Source organism: Pteropus alecto, unplaced genomic scaffold (genome assembly GCF_000325575.1).
Source record: "Pteropus alecto unplaced genomic scaffold, ASM32557v1 scaffold195, whole genome shotgun sequence".
Lineage (NCBI taxonomy): Eukaryota > Metazoa > Chordata > Mammalia > Chiroptera > Pteropodidae > Pteropus > Pteropus alecto.
In genome coordinates this window covers 2989032-3003686 of record NW_006438073.1, presented here as the reverse complement: position 1 = coordinate 3003686, position 14655 = coordinate 2989032, and the positions used below count along the sequence as shown (strand labels likewise).

Below are 14655 nucleotides of genomic sequence, written 5' to 3'. Positions count from 1 at the left end.
AGGTTCTGAACTGCACCTGTGCAGAAGGCCAGACGCGAGCTGCAGAACCGCTACCAGCGAAGTCTGTTCCAATCCTTGCTCCGATGTGAGGGAGGAGGCAGGGGAGGGGCCGCCAGCCAGAGCAGCAGTTTATATTTCTCTCACTAGGACAAATTAATAAAAACAAAACCTAATTTTCTCCCACTCTAACCTATTCTTATTCCTCTTCAATATTTTTCCTCTTTCTAAGATTCCTTTTTTGTTTGAGAAGCTTAATATTTGGCTGCCTTCTGAAGAAATGGGTATAGTGACAGATGAAAGACTTGTATTCATCGTATAATTCAGAATAAGGGGAAAAATCGACTGCTGTGCATTTAAGATTCTAACAACCTTGCAATTTTGTACAGTCGTTTCCCCCACCCGTTCTTTTGAAGAAATCTGCTTTTATTCTGTTAATAACTAACCACAGTTGCAGCAGCATGGATCCGATTAGCAGTTCTTACGGTACAAAGGGGAGAGGGGAAAAAAAGCTGCGAACAGGGCTGCCAATTTGTCCACCTGGGCCCCCAGGAGAAAGATTAGATGAGGCGCCTGCCTGCTCCCTGCTCTCCACTCGATCGCTGCTCCGCTCCGCCTGACAGACAAGGTCTTTCAAAGCCAAGGCACTTTCTCTTAATAAAAGTTTTCACTCGCTTGTCTCCCCCCTCGTGTCACACGTTTCTCATCTGGGGTCCCCACGTGTCATGACAACGCTTGGCCGTACACACGAGCAGCTATGAGGAGTGCCGCGCACTGATGCCCGCTCGCTTGGCGTCATCGCTGGCGGGCCCGGTGGGGACGCGGGGACGTGGACGGCGGCACACGGCCCGTCCACGCGCATTTCTGTGCCGCCTCTAGACGCGCGGCAAGGCAGGAGAAGGCATACAGTCTGGGGATTTAATACTGGAATTTGAGGAAAACAGCACAGTATGTATAAATTTGGGACCAACAGATAAAATCATGGCATTTACACACAACACAGTTTCTGAGTGTTTTCTGTTTAGATAAGGAATTGTCAATTCATGCACTAAAATCATACACTATTTTATAAAGGCTTGAAGAATTCACTCATTTGTAATTACACTAAGTATTAAGAGCTTATTTTTACGATAAAACTTTAGATTTCTAAATCCTTGGTACGAAATGAATTTAAAAGTAAAGAGACAGAAAGTTAAAGCATTTTATGCCGAAAATCTCACAGCAGAAACCCAAAGGTTCTACCTGAAATCTCTATGTTCTAAGAGGCACAGCCGACACTTTGCATCACTATATCATCTTTATTTAAAGGCACTAAGGAGGCCACGGCCAGAGGCTGCAGTGATGCCGCAGGGGTGTGCCTCTTAGGAGCAAAGTCTGGCTGGGGACGGGGGAGTGGCTATGGCAAAGCGACACTCTTGGAGCCCACTGAGGAGGGCCTGGGGGACGGGGCCCGGGTCACATGGAGCGTCTCACGGGGGGACATTCTGAGAGTGCAGGTCCAGACCCTGAAAACATGAGAGCAAGGGGGTGGTCTGGACCAGAGCCTCCTATGTTCTTTACCAACTCTTTTATTTCAAATTTTAAGTAACTGTTCAGCAAGTATGCTTTTGAAATATAGCTTTTCCATAAATGTTTTCATCTTCTACTTGTCACTTTCGAATATCTGGAGCATGTCATTCATGTGTTGCTAAAGCCCAAATTCCAGTCACTAGCTTATATTTTATTTACCACTCCATGTTTATCTAGCAATGCCGACATTGGCCACTTGGAAAATGGGCATATTATCTGGGTAAGGACAAAACTCCCTCCATAGCCAATTAGTTCTTAATTTTCTTTGAAGACACGGTTAGTCATTTTATAAGATATTCATTAAAAATGAGATAATGAAAATATTGGACATTAAATAATTCCAGAATTTTGCTACGATATTTACATGGCACAATTTCTGTGTGTGATGGATTAGAATCAGGTAGGGGCTACATATGAATAAATCTGGTTCATACTGACAAAACTTAGACCCATTATTTCAGGTTCTGTTTTTAAGGGAAAAGGAAGTAAAATAATCTGTCATAGTGGAATCTCCTTCAGGAGGGAGAGAAATAGAATGATCCCATAAAATGTAAAACAAGATGGCAGAAAGATGGCTCCCAGCCCGTAAGAGGAAAGGTTATATAAGTAATCCATTCTAGAACTTTCTTTTCTTGAACTCTTGTTTATTCCAAGAGAACTGTGAGCTCTTTAACTCGGCCAACACTCATTGAGTGCCTCTGACTCGCCAGGCATTGTTCTTGGCACTGGGAATAATAAGGAAGCAACGTTCACTGTCTTCAGGAGGCTCCTGGGCTTGGTGGAGTGCCACAGAGGGACAGCTGGACTCTCGCTGGCATGAAGGGATCGGTGTGACTTTGAAAAGGCAAAGACAATGGAGTTGGGTCTTGACAAATAAGTAAGAGTTTGCTAGGCTGGTAAGGGATGGGAGGAATACGCCGAGCAGAAGGGTCTCAGCTCTGGGAGCAAAGGTCTGACGCAAAGTGACGGTCGGTAGTGCTGCAAATGGGGGACACTGAACCAGTTCCCTTTGTCCACTTCTAACGAGAAAAAATGATACGACATTAGAAAAACAACTGTACACTGAGGTCAGCTCTCTAAAACTATGTCTTTGCCTTTTGTCAAGTAGAATTTAAATGAGTCTAAGATTTCATGTGAAATGAACTTAAAGGAACAGTTGCAAAAATAGGAGATTCTATTACTAACTGAATTCGGCCTGAGGATATAAATTATTTTACCACAGGAATTTTTTTTCTTGTGACATTACAATTTCAATTGAACCACGACCTATTTATTGAAAGCTCAGAAAAAAATGGCAATAAATGCTGCCTTCCCCCGCAAAAAGCTATTTATCCCTAAACTTTTCTATGACCTGTACATACTTGGTCGTAACTGGGAATACCAGCTCTGGCTGTGAATGCAGGTGAAGCTTCGCTCGCTCTCCCCCCACTCACCTTCCGCTGTCCAGCCTAGATACCAAGAGGCCACAGACAGGTACTGGTCCTCAGAATTCCCCGACCTTGGCTACGCATAAGAACCATCTGGAGAGCTTTAGAGACGTGCGGGTGGAGCATCCCGGTCAGATCAATGGAGTCGGCATCGCTGGGCATGGCCCAGCACCCATCTCTTCCAAGGACATTTTGTGTGGCCAGTGCCAAGGACCACTGACTTTCCTCATTCCCTAGGTCAGTAGTTCCCAGACTGGCAGCATCAAGTAGAAACTTCTTAGAAATACAAATTCTCCATTTCCACCCCAAAGCTACTGAATCAGAAATTGGGTGTGAGGCCCAGCCATCTACGGTTTCACAGGCCCTTCAGGTGAATGTGGTGCAGGCTAGGTGCCCTACGTGATCTCATCTAGAACCCTAATTACTCACGAATTTACTTCTCCAGCCTAGATCTCTACTCTGAATCCAGATTCTCCTTGTAATCAGCTGCCTATTCAAAATCTCCCTTTGTAGACTAATAGGCATCTCAAATGTAATGTGTTCAAAACCAAACTCTCCTAATTCCCCCTTCAAAAACGTGCTCCTTCATCTTCCACTGTACAGAACCACCATTTACCAATTTCCTGGACCCCAAACCTTCTGCCCTCACTAGTGCCACCCACACATCCCGCCACGACCAACCCTCCCTTAGGCTACTGCAGGAGCCTCGCAATCTGTCCGCTCCCTCCCTGGCCCACAGCACACTCTCCACTCAGCGGTCAAAATATCATTTACAGCCTAAACTGGATCCACCTGCTCCTGCCTTCTCCACCTTCCAGTGACTTCCCTCTGCCTACCACACTTTAGCCCAGGGACGTCCTTGTGTGTCCCCGCCCAGCACACCTAATGCTGATTCGGGGCCTTGGCAGTGCTCTTGGCTCCGCCTGAACACCTCTCCCCCAGACAGTCACATGGCTGCTTCTGCCCTTCGCTCACTGAGTCGACAGTGCGAGGATCAATTCCTAAGAGACATCTTCCCTAATCACTGCCCTCTAATGGAACAACCTGATTTCCGCCCCTAATACCTGACAATAAACCTACTCGTTTATTTTGTCTTTCCTACTAGAATTTAAGTTTCATGAAAACAGGACCCTTTTCATTTATGTGGAGTGTATTTTCCCCAGTTCTCAGAAACATGCACGCAGCATAACATGCATTCAGTACTTTGCTGAACTGACGAATGGAAGAAGAGAACGAAAAATTAAAAAAGGAAAAAGAATGAGCAATCAGGCTTGTTGGCCTTTCTCAGGAAATCATCTGATTTCCTCGACAGCAAAAGTGCAGCGTGCTACTTAAAAAAACCCAAACCATTCAATGAATTAGCACATTTGGCACCCACGGCAAGGTCATATTATTCCTGGCATTCAGCTATGTGCATTTAATGTAGTTTGCAAGTACAAACTCCTATGTCACTTTCTGTTTGGAAGGGAGAATATCAACATTAGCAATCCCCGGTTATATCATTTATAAACATGCAGATGTGGTTTATTAAAGATTAATGCATTTTAGGATTGGCGCCGGCATTCCGTTTGTCTCATGCCGAAACCAATTCTGTTCTTCATTAGTCAGTGACAACCCATATCACCCTGTTATGGAAGAGGAATCAAAGGTGCAAGTGTGTGAATTGAGAATAAGTGATGAAACTGATTAGTAAGAGACTTAACGGCTATAATCAATCAGCACATCGTAACAATCCTGGCTCCGGGGTTATCAGAAGGTAGGGAAATACACATAGCCCTCTGTAAGATGGCTTCGTTCCTCTCACAACGGCTACTTATTCCCTTTAGAAAGTACAGTTAACACAGATCAGAAGTTTGTGAAATCAACTTTAGGAACATCTTGACTCTAAGTACTATTTATTTTATCACCATTTTCCAAATGATTTTTGAAATTTTTGCTTCTATGCTAAAATTCCTTCTTAAAAGCTTTTGTACTCCTCCACTCTGATTCCTCCTCCTCAGAGAAGACAGAAAACACAGCAGGTCAATGCCAACAGCATTTCGACAGTGGCGGCATACTGCTGATTCAAGAAGCAACAATATTCAGTCAAGCACAAGTTTAGAGTGGTGACAGTCTACTCAGCTCAAGAAATGAAAGCGAACAGTGAAGAGGGCATTTGAAGTGCTTCTTCAGTGAACGATGTAAAAAAATAACACAGAAGTGGGGGTGGACTGCTGGATCAACCACGTAAACACATTAGTCACTGCTAATCTTACAGAGCGAGGACAAGGTGCAAAACATCGCCTTGGTGACACAGGCTTTCCTATATTTTCATATGCAAAAGGACAAAGAAAGGGAATGAAAAATGAGACAGGAGTTTAAACTGAACTGCGTAACTTAATTTTAACTAAGAGGGGGAACAAAACCCACTGGGAATGTGTAGTTTAGAAAATCCTAATGTTCTCTTACTTCTGAATGTGGGGGAGGAAGAAGAGGAAAAGGCTTAATTTGAATGAAATTTGTTGGAAGAACTGCAAAGATTTCTGTCTTTGGAAAAAAGAAGAAACCCTCACTCCCCAGTTATTGGAACACCTGACTCAGGTCAGCAGGGTCTGAGGGGAAGAGCAGCTCCGACCCCCGGGGCAGCTGCTTCAAATGCAGGGATCTGGGAGCTTGAGGACCCTACCCTTTAGAAACAGCGGGAGAACCATGACCAAATACCGAGTTTCTCTAATCAGGATCTTGGGCTGAATTTTCAGTTAGGATCTTAAAGGGGAGGCGCTAGGAACTAACAACTAAACCAAACAGAGCTGCAATCTCTTCTCTCCAAAAGACAAAATATATTGTTGCTTTCTTAAGTTTGCTAAGCATCATTTGGACAGGATCTGCAGTTATGTTTTGTGTAACACACAAATATTTTACTTTGTAAGGGAAAAAAAATACTGGCTGAAGTTCTCCGGTTTGTAGAACTGCTGAATTGATGTTTTCCGGGCTGCCAGAGATTAAAAACACGATGTATCAATGGTATTTTGTGTTGAAGAATTTTTCTCCTGCTCAGCTGCCAATAAGCAGCATGCATCTTCCTTGCAACAAGCTGTTGCAGGATTTCTACTTCTTGAGAAGCCAAAAAAGAACACTGGATAAATGTTTTAAAATCAGATTACCAGGTGGGGTGACTCCGCAGACTTTCAAAAAAAAAAAAAAAATCTGTTATTACATGCAATGCCAGTTTTAGAGATTCTACTGACAAGAAACTGGTTTGAACCACTTACATATAGAAATCAACTCATAATTTTACCGAGTTTTATTAAGCGAAGATAAATTAAAAAGTGGAAAATTTGCTTATGCAGGATGAGTTAGGCTTGACTCCTAAAGGTTCTAAAAATCCAAGGCTGACGGATTCAAAAAGAGAGAAACACCGGTTTGCACCCTCTGATGCTCATCTTACAGGTGCTCATCTTGACAAATTAGACCCTGAACTATCATTTCCTCTCACTAAAATCCTTCCTGTTCACTCCAACCTGTGACTAACTCCCGACTACAATTCATTTTTCTCTTTCCCATTATAGCATCCTTCCAGAATCTGCTTGTCTGAATGTCAAATTAAACAAGAAAATTAGTTTTTTTGATAAGAGTGCAGCTACAGCAGCCCCTATGGAAACCGGGGGCTTATTTGTACGTGCAGCTACAGCAGCCCCTATGGAAACCGGCCTAGCGCTGAGGAGAGGGTGGGACCAGGTGAGCAGTCACACCGGACAGCTCTAACCATGCCACCTCGCTACCCAAAGAGTCGCTTTCCACATTTAATCTAGTATGTGCCACCCTTTTTGGGATGCATTCTTTTAGTGTCTAATATTTTCCTGAGGGGTACAGATTCATTATGGCTGGTTGCTATGCTGGATGCCTCGCTCATCATCCGGGAACTGGCGTGATAAAGCTTCAGAGAATCAGGCTGAACTGCAGAGTAAGTGGTGCTTTCCGAGTGAGAGGGCTGTCCCTGGCCAAGCCATTTCTGCAGGCTCTTAAAACCTGGGACCCCTTTTAAAGGACAGCAACTTAAGTTATCTGCCAGGTATGAGTCGGTGTAAGTAAGGCGCCCAGAGCGTGGATGCTGCGGGAGGCCCCTAGGGAGCAGTTCTGTCTGGGAGGCAGGTGAGCAGAGGTGTTCGCGGGGGAAACGCTCCAGGTGGCTGGGAAAGAAGGAAAGGAGAGCTTCTGGAGGGACACATGAATAGAAAAAGATGACGAGGGCAGCTCTTGAAAGATTAGCGGAAGCATTCTCTCCACCTTGCCCCCTCCCTCAGGCTCGGAGCGCTCAAGCACCCTGACCTCGGCCTCTCTCTCCTCTCTCCCCTCCGGCTAGCGCTCAATCCTGGGATGCGTGAGATGGCAGGGGACACACCTCAAACGGCAAAGCACGTCAAACTTAAAAAGAGGGCGTTTTACTTTCGCATGTGACAAAACTTTACTTTTGTCTATGATGCCTAGAAAAATGTTGTCAGCGATGAGCCTTCTCAGAATAAACACCTAGTACTACGCGAGAAAAAGAATGGCCATGACCAAATCTCTTTGTCGTGACACTAATATGAATATCTCATTTTGTATCTTTGGTGCTGATCTATTATAATCAATAGCCCTGCTGTCGGGTGAAAGTGACTTAACTCCACCTAAAATGGGACTTGCTACAAATGCCAAATGCTAAAAAAAAGAACGGGAGGAAAATCTATTCAGAAATTTAGTTACTATCCTTAGATCTTCGTTAACAGAACTGAGGAACTATTCCCAGGAGCCTGAACGTTTAACGTTTTTATAAACAAAAATGTTTATCAGGCTCTGAACAGTTAACCTGTGCCTGCCAATCACCATCCCCTACTGTGCGTTCACCCTTCTTAATATTTAAACACTGTGGCTGCTCATAGCACATGGGGGAAAAAGCTGACAAAAGCCTTTGGCCAATAAAATAAAAATAAAAAAAAGTTCGGCTTATTTACATTTTTGCTTTGTTAGTAAACTGGAATGCTTGGCTCTGGAGGCAAGACAAGTGAAATTAACATCCACTAAATCCTCCGGCGACAGCGATGCATTCTGATGTTGTGCTGTGTCAGCTTCCACTGTGTGTTAGGACGAATTAGGCCCAGCATTAAGACCTACACAATACATTCAAGACCCAACAGTTGAATCTCCTTAAACCAAGGTAAATCATTCCAGGATGGAACCCAGGAAGCAGCAAAAGTACAATGTGATGGGATAATTTATAAGAAGGGAAACAAAACGTTTACTATCATACCTTTCAGAATCAACTGTGCCCAGCGATAGCTTTGCTTGATTTAAGTGTGTATGTATATACATGCAGCTACTAATTAAAAAGATGGAGATATTTCATGTCTTTCTCTACACACAAATATATCAACATAAAAGAGAGAGAACTGAAAACAATAAGTAAAAACAAAATTTATAATGGCACTGGGGGAATGTGCAATGTATACGTTTCTGTTCTCAGGTGCTTGTTTAAACAACCGGGGCTGAATCCTTTACCTTCTAACTACAGAGAGCTCAATGCGAGAGCTCAGCGATGTGCAAACAAAAGGAGAGAATCCATGTGGCTACTTACCATAGAAAATCTCCATCCAGCTTTGCAGAGATCGCAGGAAGGAAAAACCCCACTGAGCCAGGGATGTGCCAGGGCCAGTGCTGTGCCAATGTATCACAGCAGTTGTTCCCATGACACACGCAGTGTCTGTGAGGCAGCAGGACAGGAGGGCAAATTTGCGGTGGGTGGAGAAATGGTTTAACAGGCAAGAAACAGACTCAGCCATTCGGGATGCTTTACTGGGCTTTGTTTATCTAGCTCTGTGATACTTCTCATTAGCTGTCAAGTTCCTTTACCAGGGCAGAGGTGGAGAAAAATGATTGCTCTTTTTCAACAAACCCTGGGAAAGGAACACTAGGAAGACTCCCGCCCCCAACATTTTGGCTTTACCTCATCCCAGCTATCAGCTACACAACAGCTGTGCATTTTAACAATGACTTGCTGGAGAGACAATGATGGAAAGAGCCAATCTGTGTCACACGGAGAGTCGGCAGCAAGATATAGTGGGAGGTAATGGGAGAGAACTGAGGTCAGAAAAAACAAGTTAGTGCTGGCGATGAGAGGAGGGCCGAGAGAAGAAGCAAAAGGCTGTGGCGTGCAGAAAAACAAAGGGAACTTCCAGACATGTTCCCGAAGCAGCGGCCTGGGTGCCTGACTTCCCGTGGGTGGAGCCATGCGCTCTCTCTCTGACATTTTCATTGCATTGGTACAGACTCAAGCCAATGAAGGTAAACTGTAAAGTATTTTAGGGCCTAATGTACAGCTTAGCAAAATTTAAACATAAGGACTAGAGATGAATAAAGGAGAAGGTGCGACTACTGAACGGGCCTCATTACTCTCTAAGGGAAGGTGTCTTTGCATTCAGTTAAATTTTAAAAAATTAATTTTATGATCATCTCTAAAGTGTGGTTTTATTACCTAGGAGCGAGTTCACACAAATAATTTTTTTAAAAAAGGACATATAGGCTAGGTGGAGGGAAACAGAAGACCAAAGTTTTTAAACAAAAACCTGCATGATTTTTAACAAATCCCCTTAACACCATAGACAATTTTTGATGAGCGCCTATTAAAAACATTCTGATGACTGTGTGTGAATGTTCCTGGGCTTATCTGTAGGAATGGAGAGGAGAAATAGGTAGTAGGGGGCCTCAAACCATGGACGATGACTACCAAGAGGTCCGAGACAAGGGAACTCATAGCTCTGTGGTTCCTTTGCATGGTTTAAAAAAGGGCGTCCCTGTCCCCAGCAGAGCAGCCTCGGGCCCATGTCCTTGCTCAACTGCAGGTGGCAGCCCAGGATGGCCACTGAGAGGATGGTATAGATCTTGGTGATGTTTTCTCAATAGATGTAAAAAGGGTAAGAAATAACCCAGGATTTTGAACTGCATCTATTATTAAATTTTATGCTCGCCTGCCTGCCTATCACATTACACAGAAATCAACTTGCCCAAGATCTGAGTGAAGCAAAGATTTAGATTTGCTTTTCTCTTGTTTTCTGGTCTCTTCTTAACCTTCTCAGAACTCAACCTCTAAGAAGAGCATCTGCTAACCTATCTTTTTTTCCAACCTAAGAAAAACAGATTCAAGTTGTGAAAACATAGGATGCTTTTAATGCTAGCTCCAGTGGAGCTACCGAATGATCTCAGTCAACACAGCAAACCATCCCTGGAAACTACAGACAGCAGCCCCCTTACCCGGGGTTTCGCTTTCTGCGTTTCAGTTCCTCGTGGTCAACTGCGGTTTGAAAATATTAAATAGAAAATTCCATAAATAAAAAATTTGTAAGTTTTAAGCTGCGTCGCTCTGAGCAGTGTGCCGAAATCTCACGCTCCGTCCCACCCGGAAGTGAAACGTCCCTTGTCCTAGTGTCTCCACGCTGCAGATGCTTCCCACTCATGAGTCACTTAGTAGCCAGGTATCAGATCAACAGTCCCAGTATCATAGTGCTTGTGTTCGAGTCACCATTATTTCACTTAATAATGGCCCCAAAGTACAGGAGTGGCGATGCTGGCAATTCACATGTCAAAGGGAAGCCGGAAGCACTTCCTCTAAGTGAAAAGATGTGTCCGTACAGGAAAAAACACAGTGGATACAGGGTGTGGTATCTGCTATCTGTAACCCACACATCCCCCGTGGATAAGGGGGGACGACTATAGGCCCTCAGAACAGCACAAGAACACCATGGGTTAAGAATCAGAAGACCCCGCTGTTCCGGACGGTAACTACCATGGACAGGTCTCTAGGTCTCAGTTTGGATAATGATAACTCTAAGCACAATGACAGACAATTAACATGCACTGAATGTTAACATGTGCCTGCTGTATGTGTATTAACACATGTAATCTTTATAGTAACCCTATGAGATGTGGTTATTATTTTTACAGACGCAGAGACTGAGGCTCAGAGAGGCTTATAGGCCTGTCCAACATTACAGAGCAGGTAAGTGGCTATAAAGTGAGGAGGTGAGATCAGATGATTATCACTGTCCATCCAGTTCAAATGCCATTTGTAATTCCACTTGGGAGAAAAGTGAACAAATGCTCAAACTGTTTCTTAGATTTTCTAAGAAGTTATTCCTCTTAGAAGAACACTAACATTAAAAAATGTTTTATTTGCCATGTTTTATATAATTCTATTACTATATATCTTTACACTCCACAAAAACACTTATGAATTTACTTGAATAGCATGCCTCCAAAAAAGGAGACTGTTACTATGTAATTTCTTCCCTGCACTAAATTTCACTGAATGGCTTTACCAAGCACCACATAGAGCTGACTTGGAATGGCGAAACGAAAATGTGGGCCCTAGGCAGTCAGCATTTCTGACACAAGTTTAAAAGACAAACATGCTTTAACAGCATTTCTAAGAAAGCTAAACGCTTCCTATGAAAAACTCACTTTCCCAAGAAGTTAGCAGAGAGAAGTCAGTCAGGCCCACCCCTGTAGTTACTGTGAAGGACAGGCTTCATTTGTGACAGCGCTTATAGGTCATGGGGAGCATGATCCACTGACCAGCTCCTACTCTGCACGAAACATAACTGAGCATCGGACTCCAGACCAGTTCCATCTGCTGAGCAGCTACCTCTATAATGTGTGACAGCGGGTGTACAAAGTGAGCTCTTTAGTGGGGTTATGTGTTCTACATCATGTCAAAATCCAAACAGTGAAATAAAAGTTTCAAAATCCCCGTCTGGAATGATAAACAAATGTACGAAAATCATCAGATTGTGAACTAACCATGTCAGGGATTTTAAATGAAAAACTACAATCTTTATACCTCAGAAAAACTACAATCTTTATACCTCAGAAAAGTTTTAATTTAGGTGATTAAGTTCATTTGATCCAATTCAGAAAGGAGTGAGTTCTTCTTTGACAAATACAATATTTTACATGTAACTTTCCAATGCTTAGGTAGATGATAGCTCAAAAACCATCTCGATACCAAAAACTGCCTAAGAAATTCTGAAATACAGAGTAGTCATAGCTTTATAAATGTTAAAAGCAGGTAAATCCAAGTTTTATTATAATTACTACGGGGAAGAATGGTAACGTCAAAATGCCTAATCACCAAATACTAAATGTCGGAGATGGGCCTTTGGGAGGTGGTGCGGTCACGAGGATGGCGCCTGATGAACGGGGATTAGTGCTCTTATAAAAGGGACCCCAGAGAAATCCCTCGCCTCTTCCACCATGTGATGACACGGCAAGAAGATGGCTCTCTCTGGACCAGGAAGTGGGCTTTCACCAGACGCTGAATTTGACAGTGGCCTGATCATGGACTCGGCCTCCAAAACTGTGAGAAATACACTTTTGTTGTTTAAAAGCCTTCCCCAAAAGCCTTAATCGAAATGCGTAAGAATTATAGCTATATCCAATATATGGATGAATCTAAGAAACATAACATTTAGACAAGAAAGCAATTGTAGAAGACCACATACAACATGACTGGGGTGACCACGTCCCCTGATTTGTCCAGAAACTTCCTAGTTTATGCCTATGGTCCTACTGTGATTATTAACAACAACCCTTACATGCTCAACAGTGTCTCAGCTTGGATGATAAATTATAAAGTCATTCTAAATGTGATACATTTATATAAAGCTCAAAAATAAATAGAACTATGATTTACCTCTATGAATGTTTGTAATAAAATTTTTTTAAAAACCCCACAAAACCAAAAGTAATGATTAAAAAATTATTCAGAGAATATTTGAGGCACGGAAGAGGTATAGGACTAAAGACATTATAGGAAAACACAGGTAGATGCAATACCACTGTTAATACTATAATATATAATACTTAAAGATGGGACTGTGAGCTCTGGGTAGTCATTTGATAGTCGTTTCATAATTAGCATGTAACATATGCTTATATATGTCTATATTTATGTGCATATAAAACATTCTGTAATAAACATTTTTTAAAATATTAAAGGTGTGAAATGGTTAAAAAAAAAAGAGGTTAAACTACCATCCATGGTTTCAAGATAAAAGAATTAACTATCAGAAAAGTTTTCAGCAATTCGACATCAATTCTGATAGGTTATTAAAAAGTGCTATTTGGCAACTGCCTATATCATGTTAGCAAAATTTACACAGAAAAAAATTACATCTAGTTTGCTGATAAAAGAAAGTTAGTTGCTTGGTGGGTCTGAATGGATAAAGTTCGATCTAAGAAAGTTGGATGAGGATGAGGAAACTGACAAGTAAACAAATAAATAACCCCAAACATACAATAAACGAAGCAGAAGTTACAGAAGTATGACTACTGAAACAGAGTTAACTGGAACATAAACTTCTTGTATCAAAATCAGAAGGTAATGTTTGTATTAGCAACAAGGCCTTGAATTTGTGCAGGCAAATTAAGACACTAATAAGTATAAACACTACAACTACTTTAGAAAATGACTGCCATCGTATAAATTAAACAGAACCATAAAAACTAAGGCAAATACTAGTCAACAATCTCACCTTAGTGGCATTTAACAGAGGACCTTATTTAACAGAATCATCACAAAACGTATGCTAAGGGAAAATAACTTTCTGACGTAAGTTAAGGTAAATGTGCAAACTGAAGACGTATGAGTGATTGGTGATTTCATTAACTGAGTGTTTATGTGCATTAGTAGAGTATTTTTAGGAATGGAGACTCTCCTATGCTTTGGTGTTAATTTATAAAATTATACTCCTAATACATGGTTCCATCACTAGAGTTTGTAATAAAAAAAGGTAATGGAATGTATGTTGCTATTAATGAACACTAGATCTGTCTTTACTACAAAGTAAGATTATAATTATTAAGAAAGTGAATACCTGGAATACTTGCAGGAGAAATTGGGCCAGATCGTGACTGGTTGCTTCCGACAGGAGAGCCGACAGGAGAAGGTGATGGGCCCCCCGGGATGCTGGACAGATGCGGGGACGCGTGTGGCGAGAAAGGGGACTGCGCCGGGTTGCTCTGATCCCCTTGGCTGCTCGTGGACCCGGATGCGCTGACCGCTGAGCTCAAAGTTGCTTCTGTTCCCGTGGGGAGGTCATCAATGGAGCCAGACAGGTCCTGAGAAAGAGACAGCATGTATTTATAGGGCAACACATATCTGGACCAATACCTGATCAAAAGACTATTTGAAAGTCCTAACAACATCACATTCAGCAATGAAGTTTTTCCGGATTAACACCCAAAATTCAGAGCATGACCACTTGTTATCAGAGAACTTTAATGAGGTCTCTCATAAGTAGAACCCGTAAGATCTGATCTATCCCTAACAAGTTGAGTAAAGTTGTGCTCTGTAAAACCATCCTACAGCTTTGATTTAAGCTGTCAGCCCCCAGTCCAACAGACAATTCCAAGAGGCACAGGAAACAGCAGTGTAGGTAGTGACTTACCATTTGAATGGAATGCCTGATTCTTATATATTTTTAAATTTTCCTAAATTTATTGGGGTGACATTGGTTAGTGAGATTATATAGGTTTCAAGTGCACAATTCTATAATACATTTTGTGTACTGCACTGTGTGTTCACCTCTGTCACCATATATTTGACCCCCTCTATGCTCTTGTACCTTCCTCCATCCCCCTGGTAACCACCATC

The 14655-nt window shown here is 42.4% G+C and overlaps 1 protein-coding gene across 6 annotated transcripts in view; it reads right to left on the bottom strand.

Moving 5' to 3' along the window:
* Window positions 1-14655, bottom strand: part of ARID1B (AT-rich interaction domain 1B) — a 341059-nt gene that overhangs the window by 100675 nt on the left and 225729 nt on the right. For all 6 annotated transcript variants that reach the window (XM_015591903.2, XM_015591900.2, XM_025049064.1 and 3 more), the window contains one exon: window positions 13877-14120. In XM_015591903.2, the coding sequence (XP_015447389.2) occupies window positions 13877-14120 (244 nt within the window). The remainder of the gene's footprint in view (window positions 1-13876; window positions 14121-14655) is intronic.